Below are 25,910 nucleotides of genomic sequence, written 5' to 3' on the forward strand. Positions count from 1 at the left end.
TTCAAAAAGAGGGTAGTTTAGAAAAGTTTGTTCAATATGGCAATATCGTGAAACCATTTATGTAGTTTAGATAAGTTTGTTCAGTTTGGCAATAAAGATGGGCCTTTTGTGTAGTTTGTTTTATCTATGCTTTTGCAAATATTTTTATCTGTTTCGCTAAAGACATAATAAACAAGAAGTTCTGTTAAACTGTTCTCACATTTCTTATTTAAAGATAGTTCAAACTTTTTTTTATCTTTAAAAAAAAAAAAAAGAAGTCGTTTTGTTATTCTGTGAAAACTTTTAATAGAGTTGCATTTAGAATTACTTCTGATGTTTTTAAGAGTTTGTTAAAAAGCAAAATAATATTTCCTGTGATGTTAAACTGCATAAGTGAAATTTAAAAAAGGAAAACTGCTCCAACCATTTTTCGGAAAAAGAAATCAAAAAGTTCCTTATTTTAAAAGATCTAGACATCCATTTCTTCTTCAGCAAAATAGCGAGGCTTTTTTATGAACTCTTACTCTCTATTTTTTCATATATTTACACAAAGGATTTTATTTAGTTCAATGTAAACATACATAGAAGTATATTATGTTTTTTTTTTTTTTTTTTTTGTTTTTATGCAGTCTAACTTTTGTTTCACTTCTATTTTATTTTACGTTTATCTTGTATTTTATCATGCCTTATTGGTTTTTGCGTTTTGTGATGTCAAGCTGCGTAAGCTAAACTTAAAAGGGGAAAACTACGCTAACTTTTCTTTGAAAAAATATTCAAGAAGTACCTTAAACGAAAGAGAAAGCACACGAATCTTGCCATCCAATTCTTCTTCTGCAAAGTAGCGAGGCTTTTTATGTACTTTTGCTCTCTAATTTATCTCTATTTACGCAAAGGGTTTTATTTCAATGTAAACACGTATAAAAGAATACTTTGTTAAAAATAATGTTAAAGGAGTTGCGTAAAAAAAAACGTCTGAATAAAGTTTCTTTACAAAAAAAACAACTAAGAAACAAGCGCGCCTAAGAAAAACCAGATCGCGATTCACTAAGTCAAAAAACGAAAGAAACAAAGTTTAAAAGGTCTTTCTAGACAACAAATTCTATTTTTGGCAATGCAGTTTTTGTATTTATGCAACCTAACTTTTGTTTGACTTCTATTTTATTTTACGTTTACCTTGTATTTTATCTTGCCTTTTTGTGTTTTGTGATGTCAAGCTACATAATCTAAACTTAAAAGAATGAAACTAGGCTAACTTTTCTAGTAGAATATTATGTTGTTGGTTTTGTATGCAGCCTAACTTTAGTTTCATCTATATTTTATTTTGCGTTTATCTTATATTTTATCTTGTCTTTTTGAGTTTTGTATTTTGTGATGTCAAGCTACATAATTTAAACTTAAAAGAAGAAAACTAGGCTAACTTTTCTTTGAAAAATTGTTCAAAAACTACCTTACACCGATAGAGATAGCTCACGAATTTAAAAAGTTGCATCTATTCATCTTCTTCTTCAGCAAAGTAAAGCTTTTTATGCACTTTTACTCTCTAACTTACCTATATTTGCGTAAAGGATTTTATTTAATTCAATTTAAACATAACTAGTAGAATATTATGTTGTTGGTTTTGTATGCAGCCTAACTTTAGTTTCATCTATATTTTATTTTGCGTTTATCTTATATTTTATCTTGTCTTTTTGAGTTTTATATTTTGTGATGTCAAGCTACATAAGCTAAACTTTAAAGAGGAAATTTACGCTAACCTGTCTTTGAAAAACTATTCAAAAACTACCTTTAACAAAGTAGCGAGGCTTTTTATGCGCTTTTACTCTCTAACATACCTATTTTTGCGCAAAGGATTTTATTTAATTCAATTTAAACATGCCTAGTAGATTATTATGTTGTTGGTTTTTTATGCAGCCTAACTTTAGCTACATCTATTTTTCATTTTACGTTTGTCTTATATTTTATTTTATCTTTTTGTGTTCTGTGATGTCAAGCTACATAAGCTAATGTTAAAAGAGGAAAGCTGCGCTAACCTTTCTTTGAAAAACTATTCGAAATCTATTTTTGAGATAATCTAGATTTAAAAGAGGAACACTACGCTAATTTTGCTTTGAAAAAACTCTCGAAAACTAACTTATTCGATAGAGACAGCACACAAATTTAAAAAATTGTATCTACTCATCCACTTCTTCTACAGCAAAGTACTGAGGCTTTTTATGCACTTTTATTCTCTAACATACCTATATTTGCGCAAAGGATTTTATTTAACTCAATGTAAACATACATAGAAGAGTATTGTTACCCGTTTGTTTTATGCAGCCTAACTTTAGTTTCATCTATACATTATATTGCGTTTACCTTATATTTTATCTTGCCTTTGTTAGTTTTGTGTTTTGTTATGTCAAGCTTCATAATCTAATCTTAAAAGGGGAAAACTGCGCTAACTTTTCTTTGAAAAAGTACTCAAAAAGGACCTAAATCGATATAGATAGCTCACAATTTTAAAAAGTTGCATATAGTCATCTTCTTCTTCAGCAAAGTATCGAGGCTTTTTATGGATTTTTACTCTAACTTTCCTATATTTGCGCAAAGGACATTATTTAATTCAACTTAAACATGCCTAGTAGATTATTATGTTGTTGGTTTTTTATGCAGTCTAAACTTTGTTACATCTATATTTTACGATTAACTTATATTTTATCTTGCCTTTTTGAGCTTTGTGTTCTGTGATGTCAAGCTACATAGTCTAAACATAAAAGAGGAAAACTACGCTAAACTTGCTTTGAAAAACTATTCAAAAACTACCTTTAACAAAGTAGCGAGGCTTTTCATGCACTTTTACTCTCTAACATACCTACATTTGCGCAAAGGATTTTATTTAATTCAATTTAAACATGCCTAGTAGATTATTATGTTGTTGGTTTTTTATGCAGCCTAACTTTAGTTTCATCTATATTATGTTTTAGGTTTATCATATATTTTATCTTTTCTTTTTGAGTTTTGAGTTTTGTGATGCCAAGCAACTTAAGCTAAACTTAAAAGTGGAATGCTACGCTAACCTTTCTTTGAAAATCTATTCATAAACTACCCTAGACAAAAGCTAGATTTAAAAGAGGAAAACTACACTATTTTTACTTTGAAAAAACTTTCGAAAACTACCTTAATCGATAGAGATAGCACACGATTTTAAAAAATTGCATATAGTCATCCACTACTTCTGCAGCAAAGTAGCGAGGCTCTTTATGCACTTTTTCTCACTAGTTTGCTTATATTTACGCAAAGGAATTCATTTAATTCAATCCAAACATATATAGAAGATTATTATGTTACGATTTTTTTTTTCTTTTATGCAGCCTAACATTTATTTCACCTACATTTTATTTTACGATTAACTTTTATATTACCTTTCCTTTTAGTGTTTTGTGTTTTGTGATGTCAAGCTACATAAGCCAAACTTTAAAGAGGAAAACTACGCTAAGCTTTCTTTGAAAAACTATTCAAAAACTACCTTAAACAAAGTAGCGAGGCTTTTTATGCACTTTTACTCTCTAACATACCTACATTTGTGCATAGGGTTTTATTAGATTCTAGTAGGTTATTACGTTGTTGTTTTTTTATGCAGTCTAACTTTAGCTTCATCTATATTTTATTTTACGTTTATCTTATATTTTATTTTGTCTTTTTGAATTTTGTGTTTTGTGATGTCAAGCTACATAAGCTAAACTTAAAAGAGGAAAGCTACGCTAACCTTTCTTTGAAAAGCTGTTCAAAAAATACCTTAGACATAATCTAGATTTAAAAGAGAAAGACTACGCTATTTTTGCTTTGAAAAATCTTTCGAAAACTACCTTAATCGATAGAGATAGCACAGGATTTTAAAAAGTTGTATCTAGTCATCCACTTCTTTCACAGCAAAGTAGCGAGGCTTTCTATGCGCTTTTACTCTCTAACATACCTATTTTTGCGCAAAGGATTTTATTTAATTCAATTTAAACATGCCTAGTAGATTATTATGTTGTTGGTTTTTTATGCTGCCTAACTTTAGCTACATCTATTTTTCATTTTACGTTTGTCTTATATTTTATTTTATCTTTTTGTGTTCTGTGATGTCAAGCTACATAAGCTAATGTTAAAAGAGGAAAGCTGCGCTAACCTTTCTTTGAAAAACTATTCGAAATCTATTTTTGAGATAATCTAGATTTAAAAGAGGAACACTACGCTAATTTTGCTTTGAAAAAACTCTCGAAAACTACCTTATTCAATAGAGATAGCACACAAATTTAAAAAATTGTATCTACTCATCCACTTCTTCTTTTTATGGATTTTTACTCTCTTATTTACCCAAATTTGCGCAAAGGACTTTACTTAATTCAACTTAAACATGTCTAGTAGATTATTAAGTTGTTTGTTTTTTATGCAGCCTAACTTTAGTTTCATTTATATTTTATTTTACGTTTATCTGATACTTTATCTTGTCTTTTTGTGTGTTGTTTTGTCAAGCTACATAAGCTAAACTTAAAAGTGGAAAAGTACGCTAACCTTTCTTTGAAAATCTATTCAAAAACTGCCTTAGACATAAGCTAGATTTAAAAGAGGAAGACTACGCTATTTATGCTTTTAAAAAACTTTCGAAAAATACCTTAATCCATTGAGGTAGTGCACGAATTTACAAAGTTGTATCTAGTCATCCACTTCTTCTATAGCAAAGTAGCGAGGCTTTTTATGCACTTTTGCGTTCTAATTTATCTCTGTTTACGCATATGGTTTTTGTTTATTTCTATGTAATGATATACAAAAGAGTATTTTGTTAAAGATTATGCTGCAGGAGCTGCGTAAAAAAACTCTGGCGACCTTTCCTTAAGAAAAAAGCAACTGAAAGACATGTGCGCCTTAGAAAATTCAAATCGCGATTCACCAAATTAAAAGACGAAAAGAACGAACTTTAAAAGCTCTCACTAGACATTTGTGTTTATGATAGGCAATGCAGTTTTTGATTTTATGCAGCCTAACATTTGTTTCATCTATATCTTATTTTACGTTTATCTTATACTTTATCTTGCCTTTTTGAGTTTAGTATTTTGTGATGTCATGCTAAATAAACTATACTTTGCTAATTTTTATTTGAAAAAATATTCAAAAACTACCTGAATTATAAGCTAGATCTAAAGGAGGAAAACTACGCTAACTTTTCTTTAAAAAAAATATTTAAAAACTACCTTAAACATAAGCTATATCCAAAAGAGGAAAACTATGCTAACTTTTCTTTAAAAAAATATTTAAAAACTACCTTAAACATAAGCTAGATCTAAAAGAGGAAAACTACGCTAACTTTTCTTTGAAAAAATACTCAAAAACTACCTTAAACATAAGCTAGATCTAAAAGAGGAAAACTATGCTAACTTTTCTTTAAAAAAATATTTAAAAACTACCTTAAACATAAGCTAGATCTAAAAGAGGAAAACTACGCTAACTTTTCTTTGAAAAAATACTCAAAAACTACCTTAAACATAAGCTAGATCTAAAAGAGGAAAACTACGCTAACATTTCTTTGAAAAAATATTCGAAAACTACCTTTAAACATGATTTAGATTTAATAGATGAAAACTACGCTAACATTTCTTTGAAAAAACATTCAAAAACTACCTTTAAACATGATTTAAATTTAAAAAAGGAAAACTACGCTAACATTTCTTTGAAAAAATATTCAAAAAGTACCTTAATCGAAAGAGATAGCACACGAAATTAAAAAGTTGCATTTAGTCATCCGTTTCTTCTTCATCAAAGTAGCGAGGCGTTTATGCACTTTTTATTCTCTAAGTTATCTCTACTTACGCAAATGGCTTTTGTTTATTTCAATGTAAAACTTTTCAAAAGAGTATTTTGTTAAAGATTATGCTGCAGGGGCTGTGTAAGAAAACTCTGGTGACCTTTCTTTAAGAAAAAGCAACTAAAGTAGATGTGCGCCTAAGAAAATCCAAATTGCGATTCACTAAATTAAAAGACATATACAACAAACTTTAAAAGTGAAACTATTTTTACAAGCGTATTTGGTAAAGATGAAATGTTCTTATGACATTTTAACGTTACGAAAGGGATTTTCTTCTGTTCAAATATTTATTACAATTTAAAGTGTTAAATAATGTTACAGAAACGACCTAAAACGCCTGTTGTATTAATTTAAACGAACAAAATAGATAAAAAAAAAGAAAAACTATCATTAAAAAAAAAAAAGTAAAAAAAGAAAAGAAATAGAAGTTGAGGAAAAATAAAAATAAGAACTTCTAACAAAGAGCTGTTCTTTTTATTTTTCAGATTTTAGATGCTTAATTCCTTGAATGAAAAGTTGAACTGATGACCCACTACTAAGGTTGTTCCTAGCCTTCCGTTCTCAAACTAGGCCATTCTGAGAGGCTGTTTGATTAAGTACCGTTGATAGTAGTATCGCACGTAAGAGACTTCTAAAACTCTGATTATCAATTCCTTGAATGAAGAGATGACTTCATACTCACTAACGAGGTTGTTCTTAGCCATCCGTTCTTAAACTAAGCAAAACAGTGAAGTTGTTTGATTAAGTATCACAGTTTGCTGATTTGCACATGCACCATTGCCGAAACTGTGATGCTTGGTTCCTTGATTGGATTGAAGAAGCTCATCACCATGCATTTTACAAGCTGTCCGTTGTTATGTTTTGCAATTCAGTGGTTCTGTTTTGCAATTCATTTTCTGTTTGTTTAAGTATCATCGATGGTGGTGTCGTGCATGCAAACTTTCCGAAACTCTGATGCTTGTTTTTCTTGAATGGAGAGATGAGCTTATACTTTAGGTGACTTTTAAAACTGCAGTAATTAGTGCCTCGAATGGAGAAACGAACTCATTCTTTACAGACCAAGGTTGTTCCTGGCCATCCGTTAACATATTAGGCAACAGTACAGCGAAGCTGTTTGTTTTACAAGCTTTTGTCGTTTCGAGAAATCACTACATTAAGCATTCGATGGTGATACACGACTGATGGCCAGGTTCTGATTTTCGAATGAAAAGAAGAGTCGCATCCGACCACCGGTCGGCTTTCGACGCAAAACAGCTGTACACACTCGTCCAACGATCCAGTGACTAACTGTTGCAACGAGAAAGTTAGCTTTATTTGTCGTGCAGATTGTCCGCTTGGACGTAAAATGCTAGAAATTTGCTGAACGCTCGGTTTGCGCCGCCCAAGAGTCATTCTGTTTCTGCGTTGCCAGCGTCTGTCGGCTAAATACAACTGTAGACTCCGCGCAAGCTTTTTCACCGCAAAAGTTGTACAGAGCCACACCGAAGGCTAAAATCGACTTTAAGGTCGAAGATTAAAATCGACCCTAGAGGTTTGAAAACGACGTCACGAAATTTTCAAGACATCATCGAAGAAAATTACGGCGGCCAGATGCAACTCTTAGTACTAACTCTACTAATCTTAGTACGTTAAGCATTCCAGTCGAGAGATCAGACGTTTTTTCGTCACCTAAGAGACCGGCCGATGCGTTTGCGACGCTGCGGAAAGAAAGAAGATGGCAAACCACAGGGTTGTTACCGTAACAAACCTCCGTGAGTACCTCCATCTCGAGTGGCTTTTGAAGAAACGTTCGTTTTAAACTCAAAGGGATGGTTGTTAAAGCTCACAAACGCCTGGTTAACGATTTTCTAACGGCAGACACCGTGTTTACAATGGATACAGACCGATTAACTGAGCCCAAAGCGCAAGATCTATCAGAAAACTCCTCTAGGTCGATGCAACGAGACGACTAGACACGTGCGTCTAAAGGCATTTTACAATTGAAGGACGCCCCTCGTGGGCCCTTTAACCTTAACACTAAACTCCTGCTTGATATCCTCGTCCCCAGGTTTCCAAACCGTAACCCCAACCCCCTCTAATCCTAACCCCCTTACCCTCTAACTCTCCCCCCTCAAAAAAACAAAAAACATAAAAAAGCAAACAAAACGAAAAAAAAACTTGCTTCCCTCCTCACTTTTAGCTCTAGGATGCAACACCTTTTTGCCGCCCTCCGCTAGAAGGGAGTAGGGAGTAACGAAAGCTTGACATCAAAGTAGCGTTTTGTATGAGATTTGTTTGCCAAAATTTGAGCGTTTTTAAAAAAGCCAAGACTTCGTCAGAGGGGTTTCTTCTTTTCTCCTAAAGCTATCGATCGATTAAAAAGCTCAAAGCAAAGAAATTCAAAACAAAATACAAAAACGGGAAGTTTTAGTTTCTGCACCACAAGCCAAGCACTAGTTCAAACTGGAGATAATAAAAGGAAATCGAATGATCTCACTTCTCAGACCACTGAGCTGCCATTGGTCGGCAGTCTCTTGTTTGGAGACCATTGAGCTGCCATTGGTTGGCTGTTTAATCGTTGCGATTGGTCGGCAGTTTTATCGTTGGAGACCATTGAGAGATATAAAAGGAATTTTTTTTTTTGAGCACAACATTAAACGTTAAATCGTTAGATGTTGTTATAAAGGCACCATTAGAATGCGATGTCCTCAAATATTTTCCTCGATATTTTAATAAGTAAACAAAAACAAAACTAAGTCTTGCAACTGGCGAAAACTTTCAATAAGCAAACAAAGCAACAACTTTCCTTTCGAGTTTTTTACATTTTAAACAAAAGACAAACAAAGAAAAAAAAAAAACAAACAAAAACAAAAACAAAAACAAAAAAACAAAACAAAAACAAAACAGAAAAGGGAGAATGAGTGAGTCGACTGATTTCGCTCAACTGTCTTAAACGAGAAGTCATAAACGTTTGCTTGTGCCAGCAAGTTGCAAATTAAGTTGTAAATGAACTGCACCGCAAAAGCTTAACACAGTTTATTAAGCATATTAAGCCTTTGCTGACATGTTAAGACATTTTAAGCCTTTGCTATTATCATGAGGCTTTTGCTCCACGAGCCAAAAAAGTACGCTAGAGTTGACAAACTGCATCGCGGTCAAAAAGTGTAATTACGCCAACACTTTTATCCGTTTTAAGCATTTCGTTTTCGCACGAACAACAATTAAAGCAGCTCGTTGAGCTTAACGACGTTCGTATTTTTTTTCGAAGCCAAAACTTCGGCTATAAGTAGAATGAAGAGGCACTTCGAAAAACAACAAAGCTGTTCGCAGTCGATAGCAACGAGCGACAACATCTCTGCGAGTCTGGCATCAAGGTAAACAGTTTTTTTACATTTTCATTTGTTAGTGCCACTTTTGCGTACATTATGTATTCAAAAATTTGTTGCTGACGCTAGATTTTTCGTTTTCAATGAACAACAGTTGCAACCTCTAGCCGTTTGCTAAAACAGCTTGCTAGGACAACCAAATCAATCATATGTTGTGAAAATTTCTTTTTGTTCAACTGACTAAGGAAGATCGAGCGAACGCTTTTTTTTTTATAACTTGTTTGTATCATATTGCTATTAAGAAAACAGCGTTGTGTATACTAAACGTGACATAATTGGCAATTATCCGTAACTAAAAATAAGATAGAAATTACAAACTTGATACCATATTTTAATTACTCTAACAAAACTAGACGTCATCGCGTGAGAAAATAAATGTTCATAACACATAATCTATTTTTTTGTTTTTTTATTTCTTCTCTTTTTTCCTTTTAATCTCTTTTCTTTCGTCCAAAAAGCGTTTTGATTTTTGCCTCGCCACAAGCGATGAAATCGATAAAAAAACCTGCTCGGACATTCTCAATTCTCAACAACAGAAGCAATCAAAGTTCTAGCTCTCGAGCACGTGCGCCGACAGGTTGATGAAACCGTTCAAATATGCTCGATCGCTAGAATTTAAAGAAAGAAACAAGCCAGGAACAAACCAAAATAAAAAAAACAAAAACAAAAATGGACATCTTTAGAACGCTTAAATTTTATAAAATATTTTCCTCTGCGTTTTTAACCAGCTAAACTGTCGTAAAGTTTTTTCGGTGCAGTTCATTTAAAAAACTTAGTTTTCAACTTTTAAACGTTTTAGACTTCTCGTTTAAGGCAGTCGAAAGAAATGAGTCGACTCACTCTCTCTCTCCCTATTCGGTTTTGTTTTTGTTTATTTGTTTTTGTTTTTTCTTCGTTTGCCTTCGTTTGCCTTTGTTTGCTTTTGGAAAAGTTGTCGCCATGCGAGACTTAGTTTTTTTTTTTTTTTGCTCAAATTGAGCACAAGTGAGTTTCTAGTCTTGAAAGTGTGCAAAGTGTGGGCCAATCTGGTGGCTGGAGTGATGACACGTGAATGCTGGAAATTCCAGACTTTGAGCGGATTCAGCGTACATAGAAAGAAAATGTAGCATTCACGTGGGTCTCTCCTAAGCGTGCCATTGGTCGGTCTGCTGTCCTTAAGTACCCCCCTCCCCCCCCCCCCCTCAACGTCACGTTTGCTCAACTTTCTCGGTCTTTGGCGCCCAGAGAAAGCTTGAGGAAGGATAAAAAATGGCGAGGTTTCGGTACTGCGTTTTCTGTTATTCTTATTTGTTTTTGTTTGTTTGCTTGTTTGTTTGTTTGTTTGTTTGTTAATTTTTTTAATTTTTTTTTTTTTTTTGTTTGTTTCGTTCGTTTGTTTGTTTGTTTGTTTCGTTTGCTTCGTTTGTTTTGTGATGTTTTGTTTTCCCTTCTTGATGGCACAAAACAGAAGCAAACAAGACTTTCGGTTATATTCGGTTATATTCGGTTCAATAAAAGTTTGTTGGTTTCTGCACAACAACAACAACAACAACAACAACAAAAGTCCCTCTGTCCCTCAAAAGCAGTTTCTCCTCTGTCCTAAAGAAGAGCCTCTTTGTAATCGATCTTGTCTGAATGCAGCTCTCCTTTTGCCTACAGGTTTTTATTCCAACCCTTTTGTTGTTGTTAGTGCCATGTTGTTGTTATTGTTATACTCTGTAAAAGCAGTTGTTGCTGTTGTACTTGTTTGTTGTTTCTAAAGACACTGTTGTTGCTGCTGTTAGCGCTGTTAGTAATCACCCACTTGGCTTGTATTTTTGTTTCTTGTTTTTGTTTTTTGTTTTATTTATAAACACTCTCTGAGTAAGTGATGCTGTTGCTGTTGTTGTTGTTACAGTTGCAATGAGTGTTTGTTAATGTTCCCCCACTTGGCTTGTACTTTTGTTTTCTGTTTTGTTTTGTTTTTTTTTTGTTTTTGTTTTTTTTTTCTCAACACTCTCTGAGTAAGTGATGCTGTTGCTGTAGTCGTTGTTATAGTTGCAATGAGTGTTTGTTAATGTTCACCAACTTGGCTTGTTTATAATCTATTTTATTTTATCAACACTCTCTGAGTCAGTGATGGTGTTGCTGTTGCTGTTGTCGTTATTATGCTTGCAATGGGAGTTGTTACTGTTCACCCACTTTGCTTGTTTTGTTTTTATTTCTTTATTTTATCAACACCCTTTGAGCCAGTGATGCTGTTGCTGTTGTTGTTGTTATAGTTGCAATGAGTGTTGTTAATGTTCACCCACTTTGCTTGTGTTTTTGTTTTTGTTTATCAACACCCTTTGTGTCAGTGATGCTGTTGCTGTTGTTCTTATTACAGTTGCAATGAGTGTTTGTTAATGTTCACCAACTTGGCTTGTTTATAATCTATTTTGTTTTATCAACACTCTCTGAGTCAGTGATGCTGATGCTGTTGTTGTTATTGTGCTTGCAATAAGTGTTGTTAATGTTCACCCACTTTGCTTGTTTTGTTTGTGCTTTTGTTTTTGTTTATCAACACCCTTTGAGTCACTGATGCTGTTGCTGTTGGTGTTATTATAGTTGCAATGAGTGTTAATGTTCACCCACTTTGCTTGCTTTATTTGTTTGTTGCTTTTTTTTTTATCAACACCCTGCGAGTTAGTGATGCTGTTGCTGCTTTTGTCATTTTACTTGTATTTATAGTTGTTACTGTTCAGCCACTTTGCTTGTTTTTTAATCTGTTTTATTTTATCACCACTCTCTGAGTCAGTGATGATGTTGCTGATGCTGTTGTTGTTATTTTACTTGCAATGATAGCTGTTACTGTTCAGCCACTTTGCTTGTTTTGTTTGTTTGTTTGTTTGTTTTTTTTTATCAATATCCTCTGAGTAAGTGATGCTGTTGCTGTTGTTGTTGTTATAGTTGCAATGAGTGTTTGTTAATGTTCCCCCCCCCCCCCCCTTGGCTTGTACTTCTGTTTTCTGTTTTGTTTTGTTTTTGTTTTTTTTGTTGTTTTTTTTCTCAACACTCTCTGAGTAAGTGATGCTGTTGCTGTAGTCGTTGTTATAGTTGCAATGAGTGTTTGTTAATGTTCACAAACTTGGCATGTTTATAATCTATTTTATTTTATCAACACTCTCTGAGTCAGTGATGCTGATGCTGTTGTTGTTATTATGCTTGCAATAAGTGTTGTTAATGTTCACCCACTCTGCTTGTTTTGTTTGTGCCTTTGTTTTTGTTTATCAACACCCTTTGAGTCACTGATGCTGTTGCTGTTGGTGTTATTATAGTTGCAATGAGTGTTAATGTTCACCCACTTTGCTTGCTTTATTTGTTTGTTGCTTTTTTTTTTATCAACACCCTGCGAGTTAGTGATGCTGTTGCTGCTTTTGTCATTTTACTTGTATTTATAGTTGTTACTGTTTAGCCACTTTGCTTGTTTTTTAATCTGTTTTATTTTATCACCACTCTCTGAGTCAGTGATGATGTTGCTGATGCTGTTGTTGTTATTTTACTTGCAATGATAGCTGTTACTGTTCAGCCACTTTGCTTGTTTTTTTTTGTTTTTGTTTTGTTTGTTTGTTTGTTTGTTTTTTTATATATCCTCTGAGTTAGTGATGCTGTTGTTGTTATTATGCTTTCAATGAGAGCTGTTACTGTTCACCCACTTTGTTTGTTTATAATCTGTTTTATTTTATCAACACTCTCTGAGTCAGTGATGCTGATGCTGATGCTGTTGTTGTTATTATGCTTGCAGTGAGAGTTGTTACTGTTCACCCACTTTGCTTGCTTATTGTCTATTTTATTTTGTCAACACTCTCTGAGTCAGTGATGCTGATGCTGATGCTGTTGTTGTTATTATGCTTGCAATGAGAGTTGTTACTGTTCACCCAATTTGCTTGTTTTGTTTTTTTATTTGTTTTTTTGTTTGTTTTTGTTTTGCTTGTTTTTTTTTATCAATACCCTCTGAGTCAGTGATGCTGTTGCTGTTGTTGTTGTTGTTGTTATAGTTGCAATGAGTGTTTGTTAATGTTCCCCCACTTGGCTTGTACTTTTGTTTTCTTTTTTGTTATGTCAACACTCTCTGAGTCAGTGATGCTGATGCTGTTGTTATTATGCTTGCAATGAGAGTTGTTACTGTTGTAGTTATGTCTGTCATTTGTCCTTGTTAGCAAGTTCTATTTGCCCTCTCTTGCCTTTTTTCAACACAGTTTCTTTCTTTGAGTCATATGGTTGCGAGATCCTCTCAAACTCCATCTCTTTATTTATTTGTTTCTTTTTTTTTTTTTTTTTTCTCATTCTCCTTCTCATAATAGCAATCACTGCTGCCACCATGCATGTAATGCTAGTTGCTCTCATTCTTTTTCATTTGCTAGTGGAAACTTTGTTTCTTCTTGTTGCTCTCTTTTCTTTCTTTTTTCTCTTTTGCAGAGGATTCGAAAAAACACAGCTCTTCCCTGCAGTTGTAAACATTCCAGGATTCCAGGATGCAGGCAGAAGAAAAACACTCTCACTAACTGTCTTCTTTTTTTTAGCATAAACCGTTGCAAACAAACACCTGAACATGTCTTCTTCACAAGAAAACAACACTGTTGTTGCCCCTTCTCCGAACTCTAAAGCGAAAAAAAAGAAAAGAAGGCAGTCACAAGAACAGAGAGACTTAAAGCTCAAAAACAAAGTCAGGGCCGCATTAGTTGCAGCGTGTGGCTCCGTAAACAGGGTTGTACCTTTCTATGGTACCAAGAAGAGGTACGCTGTTAGCTGTCCGATGCCTTTGTGCAAACATTCCTCCACAAGCATTAAAAGACACTTGACTAAAAAAGATCATTCTTGGACTTTGGATGAAGCTTCCATCTTTTACTCTGCAATGGTCAGGAAGTTTCAGCATGCTCGTCTCGAACGCAAGTCCGGCTGTCCAAAACCTTACCCCTGTTTGCAATGTTGGAAGTATTACGACCGACTGGACATACACTTGAAAGAGACTCATTTCTACGATTCCAAGACGATCAAACAAAAGATTGCAGAGGCAAAGCGATACGACAACGACAAGCTCTATGTCCCTCAATTTATTCGACCTGCCTTCTTTGGTATTAAGCCAGTAGCTGAACAAGCGTCTGCATCAGGCTCTGCATCCTCTGCTCCTGGGCCTTCCTCCTCTTTTTCTTCTCCGGTTCTTTCCTCTGATCCTCTTTTAAGCTTGCCCTCATCAGTTGCTGGTTCGTCCGAGGCTCCTTCTGCAAACCAATGCACCTCTGTAGAAAACAAAGAGCTGAACACCGAATCCGTCCTAGACTCTGATTTTAATTCCTTAAAGCACTTGGTTTCCAACTCCTCCGTCTTGACAGAAGATAAGAGACTCTTGTTTCAGCTGGACAAAGATGCTTTTCACTTTTATTACCAGTCAGCAGATGAGCTCTTCAGAGATTTTGAAAAGTGGCTTGTGGTAGCCAACAACAACACTTTGTCACAAGCAAAGATCTACAAAAATGCAGTTGTTGAAATATTGACATGTTGTGACAGCACGCTGACGCTGCACCCGAACGCTCTCACCAATTCCAACGTTTTGGAGGATAGATACTTTTCCATGCACTTTAAAAACATTCAGCTCAATTCCAAGCTGAGTGAACTTGACCAAACAAAAGCCATGTCTTGTCACACGTTGTACAACCGCCTTGTCTACCTTTGTCTCCTGTTTCGTTTCAGTGAAGCCAGGAATGTCTATTTCGGACTTTCTCATGAGGCCATCCGACGTTTGCGCTGCAAGGTGGAGGAGTTACAAAAAGTGCTGAGGCCCTTTCGTTCTTTGAGGAGGAGCCTTGTGAAAAGCAAAAAATGCATCAACATCATCAATGTCAGTTTGCTGAACGAATATGGCAAGTCTGCATACGTAAGACAGTTAGTGGAATCGATTAGAAAGCCGTCTCTTACACCGACTAGAGACAATGCTGTGTCTCTACGAAACCATCTTCTGCTCTCTGTCACTGTAATTAACAGTTTAAGAAAATCTAACATTGCTCTTTTAAACATTAGAGACTACATGGCTGCTGAGAAGAGTGAGTGTGGATATTGCATTGTGCAAGAGCGCTACAAAACAGCATACAAGTACGGAGCCAAAAACATTCTAGTGCCGAACGACTTGAAAGTGTTGATCGATATTTATTTGCTGAGATACAGAGACCTTCTTGTCAACGACTCTCACTACATGGCTGCAGACACCAAGACTGTTTTGGAGTTGAGCGACTGCTACAGGCCCCTTTTTCCATCGATGAGACCCAACAAAGACGAATGTGTGACACTCGGTGCAACTAGAGTGCCTGTTTACCAGATGGGTTCCTCTGCTATCTCCTCTTGCCTGACGTCCTGCTTCAGAAAAAGCCAAGTAAACATTCCCATGAAGCGTCTTACTCCCACTTGCATTCGCGGTTCGATAGCCACTTACTTTGCCAACAACAGCAAAGAAGATCGCGAGCGGTTTGCTACACTCTACATGAAGCACAGCAGGAACACAATGGATAGCTTTTATGTGTCCCAGTGGAACGCTGCAGAGGAGTTGCGCTTTGCCCTGGGCATCGGACAGTCCTTCGGAGTCATAGAGTCTTTGACTGTTGAAAAGTCTGAGAGACCACCAAAGAAGGAGAAGGATGTGATGGACTGGCTCCAAACTAATGCAGAGGAGTACGGTTTTCATGAGGTTGAGGACATCTTTGAGGAAGATTTAGACTCCGGTTCTGACTCTGAAGAATGTGCTGCTACTTTCAGCTGTACCACAGTGGTTCCGTTTTCTCCAGCTGTAGAAAACAATGTTCCTTTAGAGGATAGCAACGACCATGCCGTAGATTTCTTGTGTGAACCTACCTCAACTCCTGTTTCGTCTGTTCCATCTGAACAAACAATCGCTGGTCCAGTTCTTGAACTATCCCCTGCTCTTGCACAACTAGTTCCTAACGAACAAGCTGTTTGTATGGATGTAGATCAGACTCTAGCTGTTCCTGTTGGCACAGCTTGTTCTCCTCTTGCATTAACATTATTTCCTGATGAACCGGATTTTATTGAACACCATGCAAAACTTTCTCCAGTTTACTTTAATGAGCAAGTGGTTGCCAAACCTGTTTCTGCTTCTCCTTCTCAGCAAGTCGCTTTCTGTCCTTCAAAAGAGGTCTTTTCTGTTCCTCTGACTCCTAGCCTTGTTGCTTTTCAGCAAACATTGGCCAAACCCAGTTTGTTTCTTTCATCTGATCCAGTTTCAGCTGTTCCTGTCCAACAGGCTGGTACTGTTCTTGCAAAGCAGCTCTCACCTTATGCTGTTCAATCTGTTGGTAGCCTATTTAGCCAAAGTCTTGCCTCTACATCCTGAGGTAAATTCTTTTTGATTTTTGATTTTTGATTTTTATGCAAATCTCAACACGCTTTCAAAAAATGAAAATGCCCAAATCAACTCCTTGCCCTATTGTTATTGTTAGAGCTGTAAAAAAAACAAAACAAAACAAAAAAACAACACAGAAGTGTGTATGTATTTGTTGCAGGACTAATTCTGTGATTGCTTAAATGTTTATACAAGTGAATGATACTAAAACTGATTATGTTTTAGAAGTAAAAGATCCAAGAAGAAAAAAAATCAAGTTGGAAATGCCATCTTTCACTCAAGAACTCATCGGTAATGTAAAACCTAATTTATACAAAGATATATAAACACAAACCTCTTCTTGCACAATTTCAGATGGTTAACTGTTAACAAAAACTAGCCATCATTGCTAAGTGCACTTTTAGAAAGTTGTGTCTACCCGATTTCTAATGATGAAGTTAGAAACATCACCGTTAGAAATCATGCACAGCTTGTTATCATCTCTAACACTTAGAAACTGTTGATGGTTTTTATGAATTAGAAAAATGAACATGGTTTTATTTTATTTCAGGATCAACTCAGCCAAGAACAAAGGAAAACAAAGCAGAAGTTAGCCAATGCCATTTAGGTAATCTTTCAAAAACCAGTTATTGCTATCAGTGCAAACAATAAGGTCAACAAAAAAAAATAAATAAAAAAACAGAATAAATCTTGTCTTACTTCAGAACCAAATGAATATTTGATTTAATCACTTTGTGTTATGACTTGAGTTTGTAAAATTTTAGATGAAATAGTTGAAGAGCTGAATGCTTGCCCTGGCCACAACGAATGGTTCAACACCAGAAGTTTTCCACGATGTGCAGCTTTGGTGTTGGCATACATCTTGCAAGACGTGTTTACAGATGTAAGCTCAAGTTGCTCGTACAAAGATTACCTTGGCATCTTGGCAAATCATAGCAGTGACAAGCTCATTCATGTCTTGCAAAAGTACTCCTACCAAAGCCATATTAAAGACAAAATTAAAAACATGAAGCTAAAAATTCAAAAAGAGGGTAGTTTAGAAAAGTTTGTTCAATATGGCAATATCGTGAAACCATTTATGTAGTTTAGATAAGTTTGTTCAGTTTGGCAATAAAGATGGGCCTTTTGTGTAGTTTGTTTTATCTATGCTTTTGCAAATATTTTTATCTGTTTCGCTAAAGACATAATAAACAAGAAGTTCTGTTAAACTGTTCTCACATTTCTTATTTAAAGATAGTTCAAACTTTTTTTTATCTTTAAAAAAAAAAAAAAGAAGTCGTTTTGTTATTCTGTGAAAACTTTTAATAGAGTTGCATTTAGAATTACTTCTGATGTTTTTAAGAGTTTGTTAAAAAGCAAAATAATATTTCCTGTGATGTTAAACTGCATAAGTGAAATTTAAAAAAGGAAAACTGCTCCAACCATTTTTCGGAAAAAGAAATCAAAAAGTTCCTTATTTTAAAAGATCTAGACATCCATTTCTTCTTCAGCAAAATAGCGAGGCTTTTTTATGAACTCTTACTCTCTATTTTTTCATATATTTACACAAAGGATTTTATTTAGTTCAATGTAAACATACATAGAAGTATATTATGTTTTTTTTTTTTTTTTTTTTGTTTTTATGCAGTCTAACTTTTGTTTCACTTCTATTTTATTTTACGTTTATCTTGTATTTTATCATGCCTTATTGGTTTTTGCGTTTTGTGATGTCAAGCTGCGTAAGCTAAACTTAAAAGGGGAAAACTACGCTAACTTTTCTTTGAAAAAATATTCAAGAAGTACCTTAAACGAAAGAGAAAGCACACGAATCTTGCCATCCAATTCTTCTTCTGCAAAGTAGCGAGGCTTTTTATGTACTTTTGCTCTCTAATTTATCTCTATTTACGCAAAGGGTTTTATTTCAATGTAAACACGTATAAAAGAATACTTTGTTAAAAATAATGTTAAAGGAGTTGCGTAAAAAAAAACGTCTGAATAAAGTTTCTTTACAAAAAAAACAACTAAGAAACAAGCGCGCCTAAGAAAAACCAGATCGCGATTCACTAAGTCAAAAAACGAAAGAAACAAAGTTTAAAAGGTCTTTCTAGACAACAAATTCTATTTTTGGCAATGCAGTTTTTGTATTTATGCAACCTAACTTTTGTTTGACTTCTATTTTATTTTACGTTTACCTTGTATTTTATCTTGCCTTTTTGTGTTTTGTGATGTCAAGCTACATAATCTAAACTTAAAAGAATGAAACTAGGCTAACTTTTCTAGTAGAATATTATGTTGTTGGTTTTGTATGCAGCCTAACTTTAGTTTCATCTATATTTTATTTTGCGTTTATCTTATATTTTATCTTGTCTTTTTGAGTTTTGTATTTTGTGATGTCAAGCTACATAATTTAAACTTAAAAGAAGAAAACTAGGCTAACTTTTCTTTGAAAAATTGTTCAAAAACTACCTTACACCGATAGAGATAGCTCACGAATTTAAAAAGTTGCATCTATTCATCTTCTTCTTCAGCAAAGTAAAGCTTTTTATGCACTTTTACTCTCTAACTTACCTATATTTGCGTAAAGGATTTTATTTAATTCAATTTAAACATAACTAGTAGAATATTATGTTGTTGGTTTTGTATGCAGCCTAACTTTAGTTTCATCTATATTTTATTTTGCGTTTATCTTATATTTTATCTTGTCTTTTTGAGTTTTATATTTTGTGATGTCAAGCTACATAAGCTAAACTTTAAAGAGGAAATTTACGCTAACCTGTCTTTGAAAAACTATTCAAAAACTACCTTTAACAAAGTAGCGAGGCTTTTTATGCGCTTTTACTCTCTAACATACCTATTTTTGCGCAAAGGATTTTATTTAATTCAATTTAAACATGCCTAGTAGATTATTATGTTGTTGGTTTTTTATGCAGCCTAACTTTAGCTACATCTATTTTTCATTTTACGTTTGTCTTATATTTTATTTTATCTTTTTGTGTTCTGTGATGTCAAGCTACATAAGCTAATGTTAAAAGAGGAAAGCTGCGCTAACCTTTCTTTGAAAAACTATTCGAAATCTATTTTTGAGATAATCTAGATTTAAAAGAGGAACACTACGCTAATTTTGCTTTGAAAAAACTCTCGAAAACTAACTTATTCGATAGAGACAGCACACAAATTTAAAAAATTGTATCTACTCATCCACTTCTTCTACAGCAAAGTACTGAGGCTTTTTATGCACTTTTATTCTCTAACATACCTATATTTGCGCAAAGGATTTTATTTAACTCAATGTAAACATACATAGAAGAGTATTGTTACCCGTTTGTTTTATGCAGCCTAACTTTAGTTTCATCTATACATTATATTGCGTTTACCTTATATTTTATCTTGCCTTTGTTAGTTTTGTGTTTTGTTATGTCAAGCTTCATAATCTAATCTTAAAAGGGGAAAACTGCGCTAACTTTTCTTTGAAAAAGTACTCAAAAAGGACCTAAATCGATATAGATAGCTCACAATTTTAAAAAGTTGCATATAGTCATCTTCTTCTTCAGCAAAGTATCGAGGCTTTTTATGGATTTTTACTCTAACTTTCCTATATTTGCGCAAAGGACATTATTTAATTCAACTTAAACATGCCTAGTAGATTATTATGTTGTTGGTTTTTTATGCAGTCTAAACTTTGTTACATCTATATTTTACGATTAACTTATATTTTATCTTGCCTTTTTGAGCTTTGTGTTCTGTGATGTCAAGCTACATAGTCTAAACATAAAAGAGGAAAACTACGCTAAACTTGCTTTGAAAAACTATTCAAAAACTACCTTTAACAAAGTAGCGAGGCTTTTCATGCACTTTTACTCTCTAACATACCTACATTTGCGCAAAGGATTTTATTTAATTCAATTTAAACATGCCTAGTAGATTATTATGTTGTTGGTTTTTTATGCAGCCTAACTTTAGTTTCATCTATATTATGTTTTAGGTTTATCATATATTTTATCTTTTCTTTTTGAGTTTTGAGTTTTGTGATGCCAAGCAACTTAAGCTAAACTTAAAAGTGGAATGCTACGCTAACCTTTCTTTGAAAATCTATTCATAAACTACCCTAGACAAAAGCTAGATTTAAAAGAGGAAAACTACACTATTTTTACTTTGAAAAAACTTTCGAAAACTACCTTAATCGATAGAGATAGCACACGATTTTAAAAAATTGCATATAGTCATCCACTACTTCTGCAGCAAAGTAGCGAGGCTCTTTATGCACTTTTTCTCACTAGTTTGCTTATATTTACGCAAAGGAATTCATTTAATTCAATCCAAACATATATAGAAGATTATTATGTTACGATTTTTTTTTTCTTTTATGCAGCCTAACATTTATTTCACCTACATTTTATTTTACGATTAACTTTTATATTACCTTTCCTTTTAGTGTTTTGTGTTTTGTGATGTCAAGCTACATAAGCCAAACTTTAAAGAGGAAAACTACGCTAAGCTTTCTTTGAAAAACTATTCAAAAACTACCTTAAACAAAGTAGCGAGGCTTTTTATGCACTTTTACTCTCTAACATACCTACATTTGTGCATAGGGTTTTATTAGATTCTAGTAGGTTATTACGTTGTTGTTTTTTTATGCAGTCTAACTTTAGCTTCATCTATATTTTATTTTACGTTTATCTTATATTTTATTTTGTCTTTTTGAATTTTGTGTTTTGTGATGTCAAGCTACATAAGCTAAACTTAAAAGAGGAAAGCTACGCTAACCTTTCTTTGAAAAGCTGTTCAAAAAATACCTTAGACATAATCTAGATTTAAAAGAGAAAGACTACGCTATTTTTGCTTTGAAAAATCTTTCGAAAACTACCTTAATCGATAGAGATAGCACAGGATTTTAAAAAGTTGTATCTAGTCATCCACTTCTTTCACAGCAAAGTAGCGAGGCTTTCTATGCGCTTTTACTCTCTAACATACCTATTTTTGCGCAAAGGATTTTATTTAATTCAATTTAAACATGCCTAGTAGATTATTATGTTGTTGGTTTTTTATGCTGCCTAACTTTAGCTACATCTATTTTTCATTTTACGTTTGTCTTATATTTTATTTTATCTTTTTGTGTTCTGTGATGTCAAGCTACATAAGCTAATGTTAAAAGAGGAAAGCTGCGCTAACCTTTCTTTGAAAAACTATTCGAAATCTATTTTTGAGATAATCTAGATTTAAAAGAGGAACACTACGCTAATTTTGCTTTGAAAAAACTCTCGAAAACTACCTTATTCAATAGAGATAGCACACAAATTTAAAAAATTGTATCTACTCATCCACTTCTTCTTTTTATGGATTTTTACTCTCTTATTTACCCAAATTTGCGCAAAGGACTTTACTTAATTCAACTTAAACATGTCTAGTAGATTATTAAGTTGTTTGTTTTTTATGCAGCCTAACTTTAGTTTCATTTATATTTTATTTTACGTTTATCTGATACTTTATCTTGTCTTTTTGTGTGTTGTTTTGTCAAGCTACATAAGCTAAACTTAAAAGTGGAAAAGTACGCTAACCTTTCTTTGAAAATCTATTCAAAAACTGCCTTAGACATAAGCTAGATTTAAAAGAGGAAGACTACGCTATTTATGCTTTTAAAAAACTTTCGAAAAATACCTTAATCCATTGAGGTAGTGCACGAATTTACAAAGTTGTATCTAGTCATCCACTTCTTCTATAGCAAAGTAGCGAGGCTTTTTATGCACTTTTGCGTTCTAATTTATCTCTGTTTACGCATATGGTTTTTGTTTATTTCTATGTAATGATATACAAAAGAGTATTTTGTTAAAGATTATGCTGCAGGAGCTGCGTAAAAAAACTCTGGCGACCTTTCCTTAAGAAAAAAGCAACTGAAAGACATGTGCGCCTTAGAAAATTCAAATCGCGATTCACCAAATTAAAAGACGAAAAGAACGAACTTTAAAAGCTCTCACTAGACATTTGTGTTTATGATAGGCAATGCAGTTTTTGATTTTATGCAGCCTAACATTTGTTTCATCTATATCTTATTTTACGTTTATCTTATACTTTATCTTGCCTTTTTGAGTTTAGTATTTTGTGATGTCATGCTAAATAAACTATACTTTGCTAATTTTTATTTGAAAAAATATTCAAAAACTACCTGAATTATAAGCTAGATCTAAAGGAGGAAAACTACGCTAACTTTTCTTTAAAAAAAATATTTAAAAACTACCTTAAACATAAGCTATATCCAAAAGAGGAAAACTATGCTAACTTTTCTTTAAAAAAATATTTAAAAACTACCTTAAACATAAGCTAGATCTAAAAGAGGAAAACTACGCTAACTTTTCTTTGAAAAAATACTCAAAAACTACCTTAAACATAAGCTAGATCTAAAAGAGGAAAACTATGCTAACTTTTCTTTAAAAAAATATTTAAAAACTACCTTAAACATAAGCTAGATCTAAAAGAGGAAAACTACGCTAACTTTTCTTTGAAAAAATACTCAAAAACTACCTTAAACATAAGCTAGATCTAAAAGAGGAAAACTACGCTAACATTTCTTTGAAAAAATATTCGAAAACTACCTTTAAACATGATTTAGATTTAATAGATGAAAACTACGCTAACATTTCTTTGAAAAAACATTCAAAAACTACCTTTAAACATGATTTAAATTTAAAAAAGGAAAACTACGCTAACATTTCTTTGAAAAAATATTCAAAAAGTACCTTAATCGAAAGAGATAGCACACGAAATTAAAAAGTTGCATTTAGTCATCCGTTTCTTCTTCATCAAAGTAGCGAGGCGTTTATGCACTTTTTATTCTCTAAGTTATCTCTACTTACGCAAATGGCTTTTGTTTATTTCAATGTAAAACTTTTCAAAAGAGTATTTTGTTAAAGATTATGCTGCAGGGGCTGTGTAAGAAAACTCTGGTGACCTTTCTTTAAGAAAAAGCAACTAAAGTAGATGTGCGCCTAAGAAAATCCAAATTGCGATTCACTAAATTAAAAGACATATACAACAAACTTTAAAAGTGAAACTATTTTTACAAGCGTATTTGGTAAAGATGAAATGTTCTTATGACATTTTAACGTTACGAAAGGGATTTTCTTCTGTTCAAATATTTATTACAATTTAAAGTGTTAAATAATGTTACAGAAACGACCTAAAACGCCTGTTGTATTAATTTAAACGAACAAAATAGATAAAAAAAAAGAAAAACTATCATTAAAAAAAAAAAAGTAAAAAAAGAAAAGAAATAGAAGTTGAGGAAAAATAAAAATAAGAACTTCTAACAAAGAGCTGTTCTTTTTATTTTTCAGATTTTAGATGCTTAATTCCTTGAATGAAAAGTTGAACTGATGACCCACTACTAAGGTTGTTCCTAGCCTTCCGTTCTCAAACTAGGCCATTCTGAGAGGCTGTTTGATTAAGTACCGTTGATAGTAGTATCGCACGTAAGAGACTTCTAAAACTCTGATTATCAATTCCTTGAATGAAGAGATGACTTCATACTCACTAACGAGGTTGTTCTTAGCCATCCGTTCTTAAACTAAGCAAAACAGTGAAGTTGTTTGATTAAGTATCACAGTTTGCTGATTTGCACATGCACCATTGCCGAAACTGTGATGCTTGGTTCCTTGATTGGATTGAAGAAGCTCATCACCATGCATTTTACAAGCTGTCCGTTGTTATGTTTTGCAATTCAGTGGTTCTGTTTTGCAATTCATTTTCTGTTTGTTTAAGTATCATCGATGGTGGTGTCGTGCATGCAAACTTTCCGAAACTCTGATGCTTGTTTTTCTTGAATGGAGAGATGAGCTTATACTTTAGGTGACTTTTAAAACTGCAGTAATTAGTGCCTCGAATGGAGAAACGAACTCATTCTTTACAGACCAAGGTTGTTCCTGGCCATCCGTTAACATATTAGGCAACAGTACAGCGAAGCTGTTTGTTTTACAAGCTTTTGTCGTTTCGAGAAATCACTACATTAAGCATTCGATGGTGATACACGACTGATGGCCAGGTTCTGATTTTCGAATGAAAAGAAGAGTCGCATCCGACCACCGGTCGGCTTTCGACGCAAAACAGCTGTACACACTCGTCCAACGATCCAGTGACTAACTGTTGCAACGAGAAAGTTAGCTTTATTTGTCGTGCAGATTGTCCGCTTGGACGTAAAATGCTAGAAATTTGCTGAACGCTCGGTTTGCGCCGCCCAAGAGTCATTCTGTTTCTGCGTTGCCAGCGTCTGTCGGCTAAATACAACTGTAGACTCCGCGCAAGCTTTTTCACCGCAAAAGTTGTACAGAGCCACACCGAAGGCTAAAATCGACTTTAAGGTCGAAGGTTAAAATCGACCCTAGAGGTTTGAAAACGACGTCACGAAATTTTCAAGACATCATCGAAGAAAATTACGGCGGCCAGATGCAACTCTTAGTACTAACTCTACTAATCTTAGTACGTTAAGCATTCCAGTCGAGAGATCAGACGTTTTTTCGTCACCTAAGAGACCGGCCGATGCGTTTGCGACGCTGCGGAAAGAAAGAAGATGGCAAACCACAGGGTTGTTACCGTAACAAACCTCCGTGAGTACCTCCATCTCGAGTGGCTTTTGAAGAAACGTTCGTTTTAAACTCAAAGGGATGGTTGTTAAAGCTCACAAACGCCTGGTTAACGATTTTCTAACGGCAGACACCGTGTTTACAATGGATACAGACCGATTAACTGAGCCCAAAGCGCAAGATCTATCAGAAAACTCCTCTAGGTCGATGCAACGAGACGACTAGACACGTGCGTCTAAAGGCATTTTACAATTGAAGGACGCCCCTCGTGGGCCCTTTAACCTTAACACTAAACTCCTGCTTGATATCCTCGTCCCCAGGTTTCCAAACCGTAACCCCAACCCCCTCTAATCCTAACCCCCTTACCCTCTAACTCTCCCCCCTCAAAAAAACAAAAAACATAAAAAAGCAAACAAAACGAAAAAAAAACTTGCTTCCCTCCTCACTTTTAGCTCTAGGATGCAACACCTTTTTGCCGCCCTCCGCTAGAAGGGAGTAGGGAGTAACGAAAGCTTGACATCAAAGTAGCGTTTTGTATGAGATTTGTTTGCCAAAATTTGAGCGTTTTTAAAAAAGCCAAGACTTCGTCAGAGGGGTTTCTTCTTTTCTCCTAAAGCTATCGATCGATTAAAAAGCTCAAAGCAAAGAAATTCAAAACAAAATACAAAAACGGGAAGTTTTAGTTTCTGCACCACAAGCCAAGCACTAGTTCAAACTGGAGATAATAAAAGGAAATCGAATGATCTCACTTCTCAGACCACTGAGCTGCCATTGGTCGGCAGTCTCTTGTTTGGAGACCATTGAGCTGCCATTGGTTGGCTGTTTAATCGTTGCGATTGGTCGGC

At 34.1% G+C, this 25,910-nt stretch overlaps 1 protein-coding gene across 3 annotated transcripts; it reads left to right on the forward strand.

Moving 5' to 3' along the window:
- The first annotated feature begins 10,369 nt into the window (after positions 1-10,369).
- On the forward strand, positions 10,370-17,535 carry LOC149885469 (uncharacterized). Of its 3 annotated transcripts, XM_090093660.1 has the most exons (6): positions 10,948-11,482; positions 12,047-12,300; positions 12,634-16,508; positions 16,742-16,807; positions 17,067-17,123; positions 17,281-17,535. In XM_090093660.1, exon 3 carries the CDS (start codon positions 13,718-13,720, stop codon positions 16,505-16,507), a length of 2,790 nt encoding a protein of 929 aa, XP_089949786.1. In that variant the 5' UTR covers positions 10,948-11,482; positions 12,047-12,300; positions 12,634-13,717; the 3' UTR covers position 16,508; positions 16,742-16,807; positions 17,067-17,123; positions 17,281-17,535. The 3 variants fall into 3 exon arrangements, with proteins under 3 accessions (XP_089949784.1, XP_089949783.1, XP_089949786.1); XM_090093658.1 differs by lacking the exons at positions 10,948-11,482; positions 12,047-12,300 and adding an exon at positions 10,370-10,430 and having other exon boundaries at positions 13,689-16,508; XM_090093657.1 differs by having other exon boundaries at positions 10,383-16,508.
- The last annotated feature ends 8,375 nt before the right edge of the window (positions 17,536-25,910 follow it).

Source organism: Hydra viridissima, unplaced genomic scaffold (assembly GCF_058129835.1).
Source record: "Hydra viridissima isolate aposymbiotic clone 2 unplaced genomic scaffold, HvirCarnegie_v1 scaffold_7, whole genome shotgun sequence".
In the NCBI taxonomy this organism is placed as follows: Eukaryota; Metazoa; Cnidaria; class Hydrozoa; order Anthoathecata; family Hydridae; genus Hydra; species Hydra viridissima.

Bases quoted from the DNA above. Each gene is read 5' to 3' on its own strand.
- LOC149885469 (XM_090093658.1), top strand. From the start codon at position 13,718: ATGTCTTCTTCACAAGAAAACAACACTGTTGTTGCCCCTTCTCCGAAC.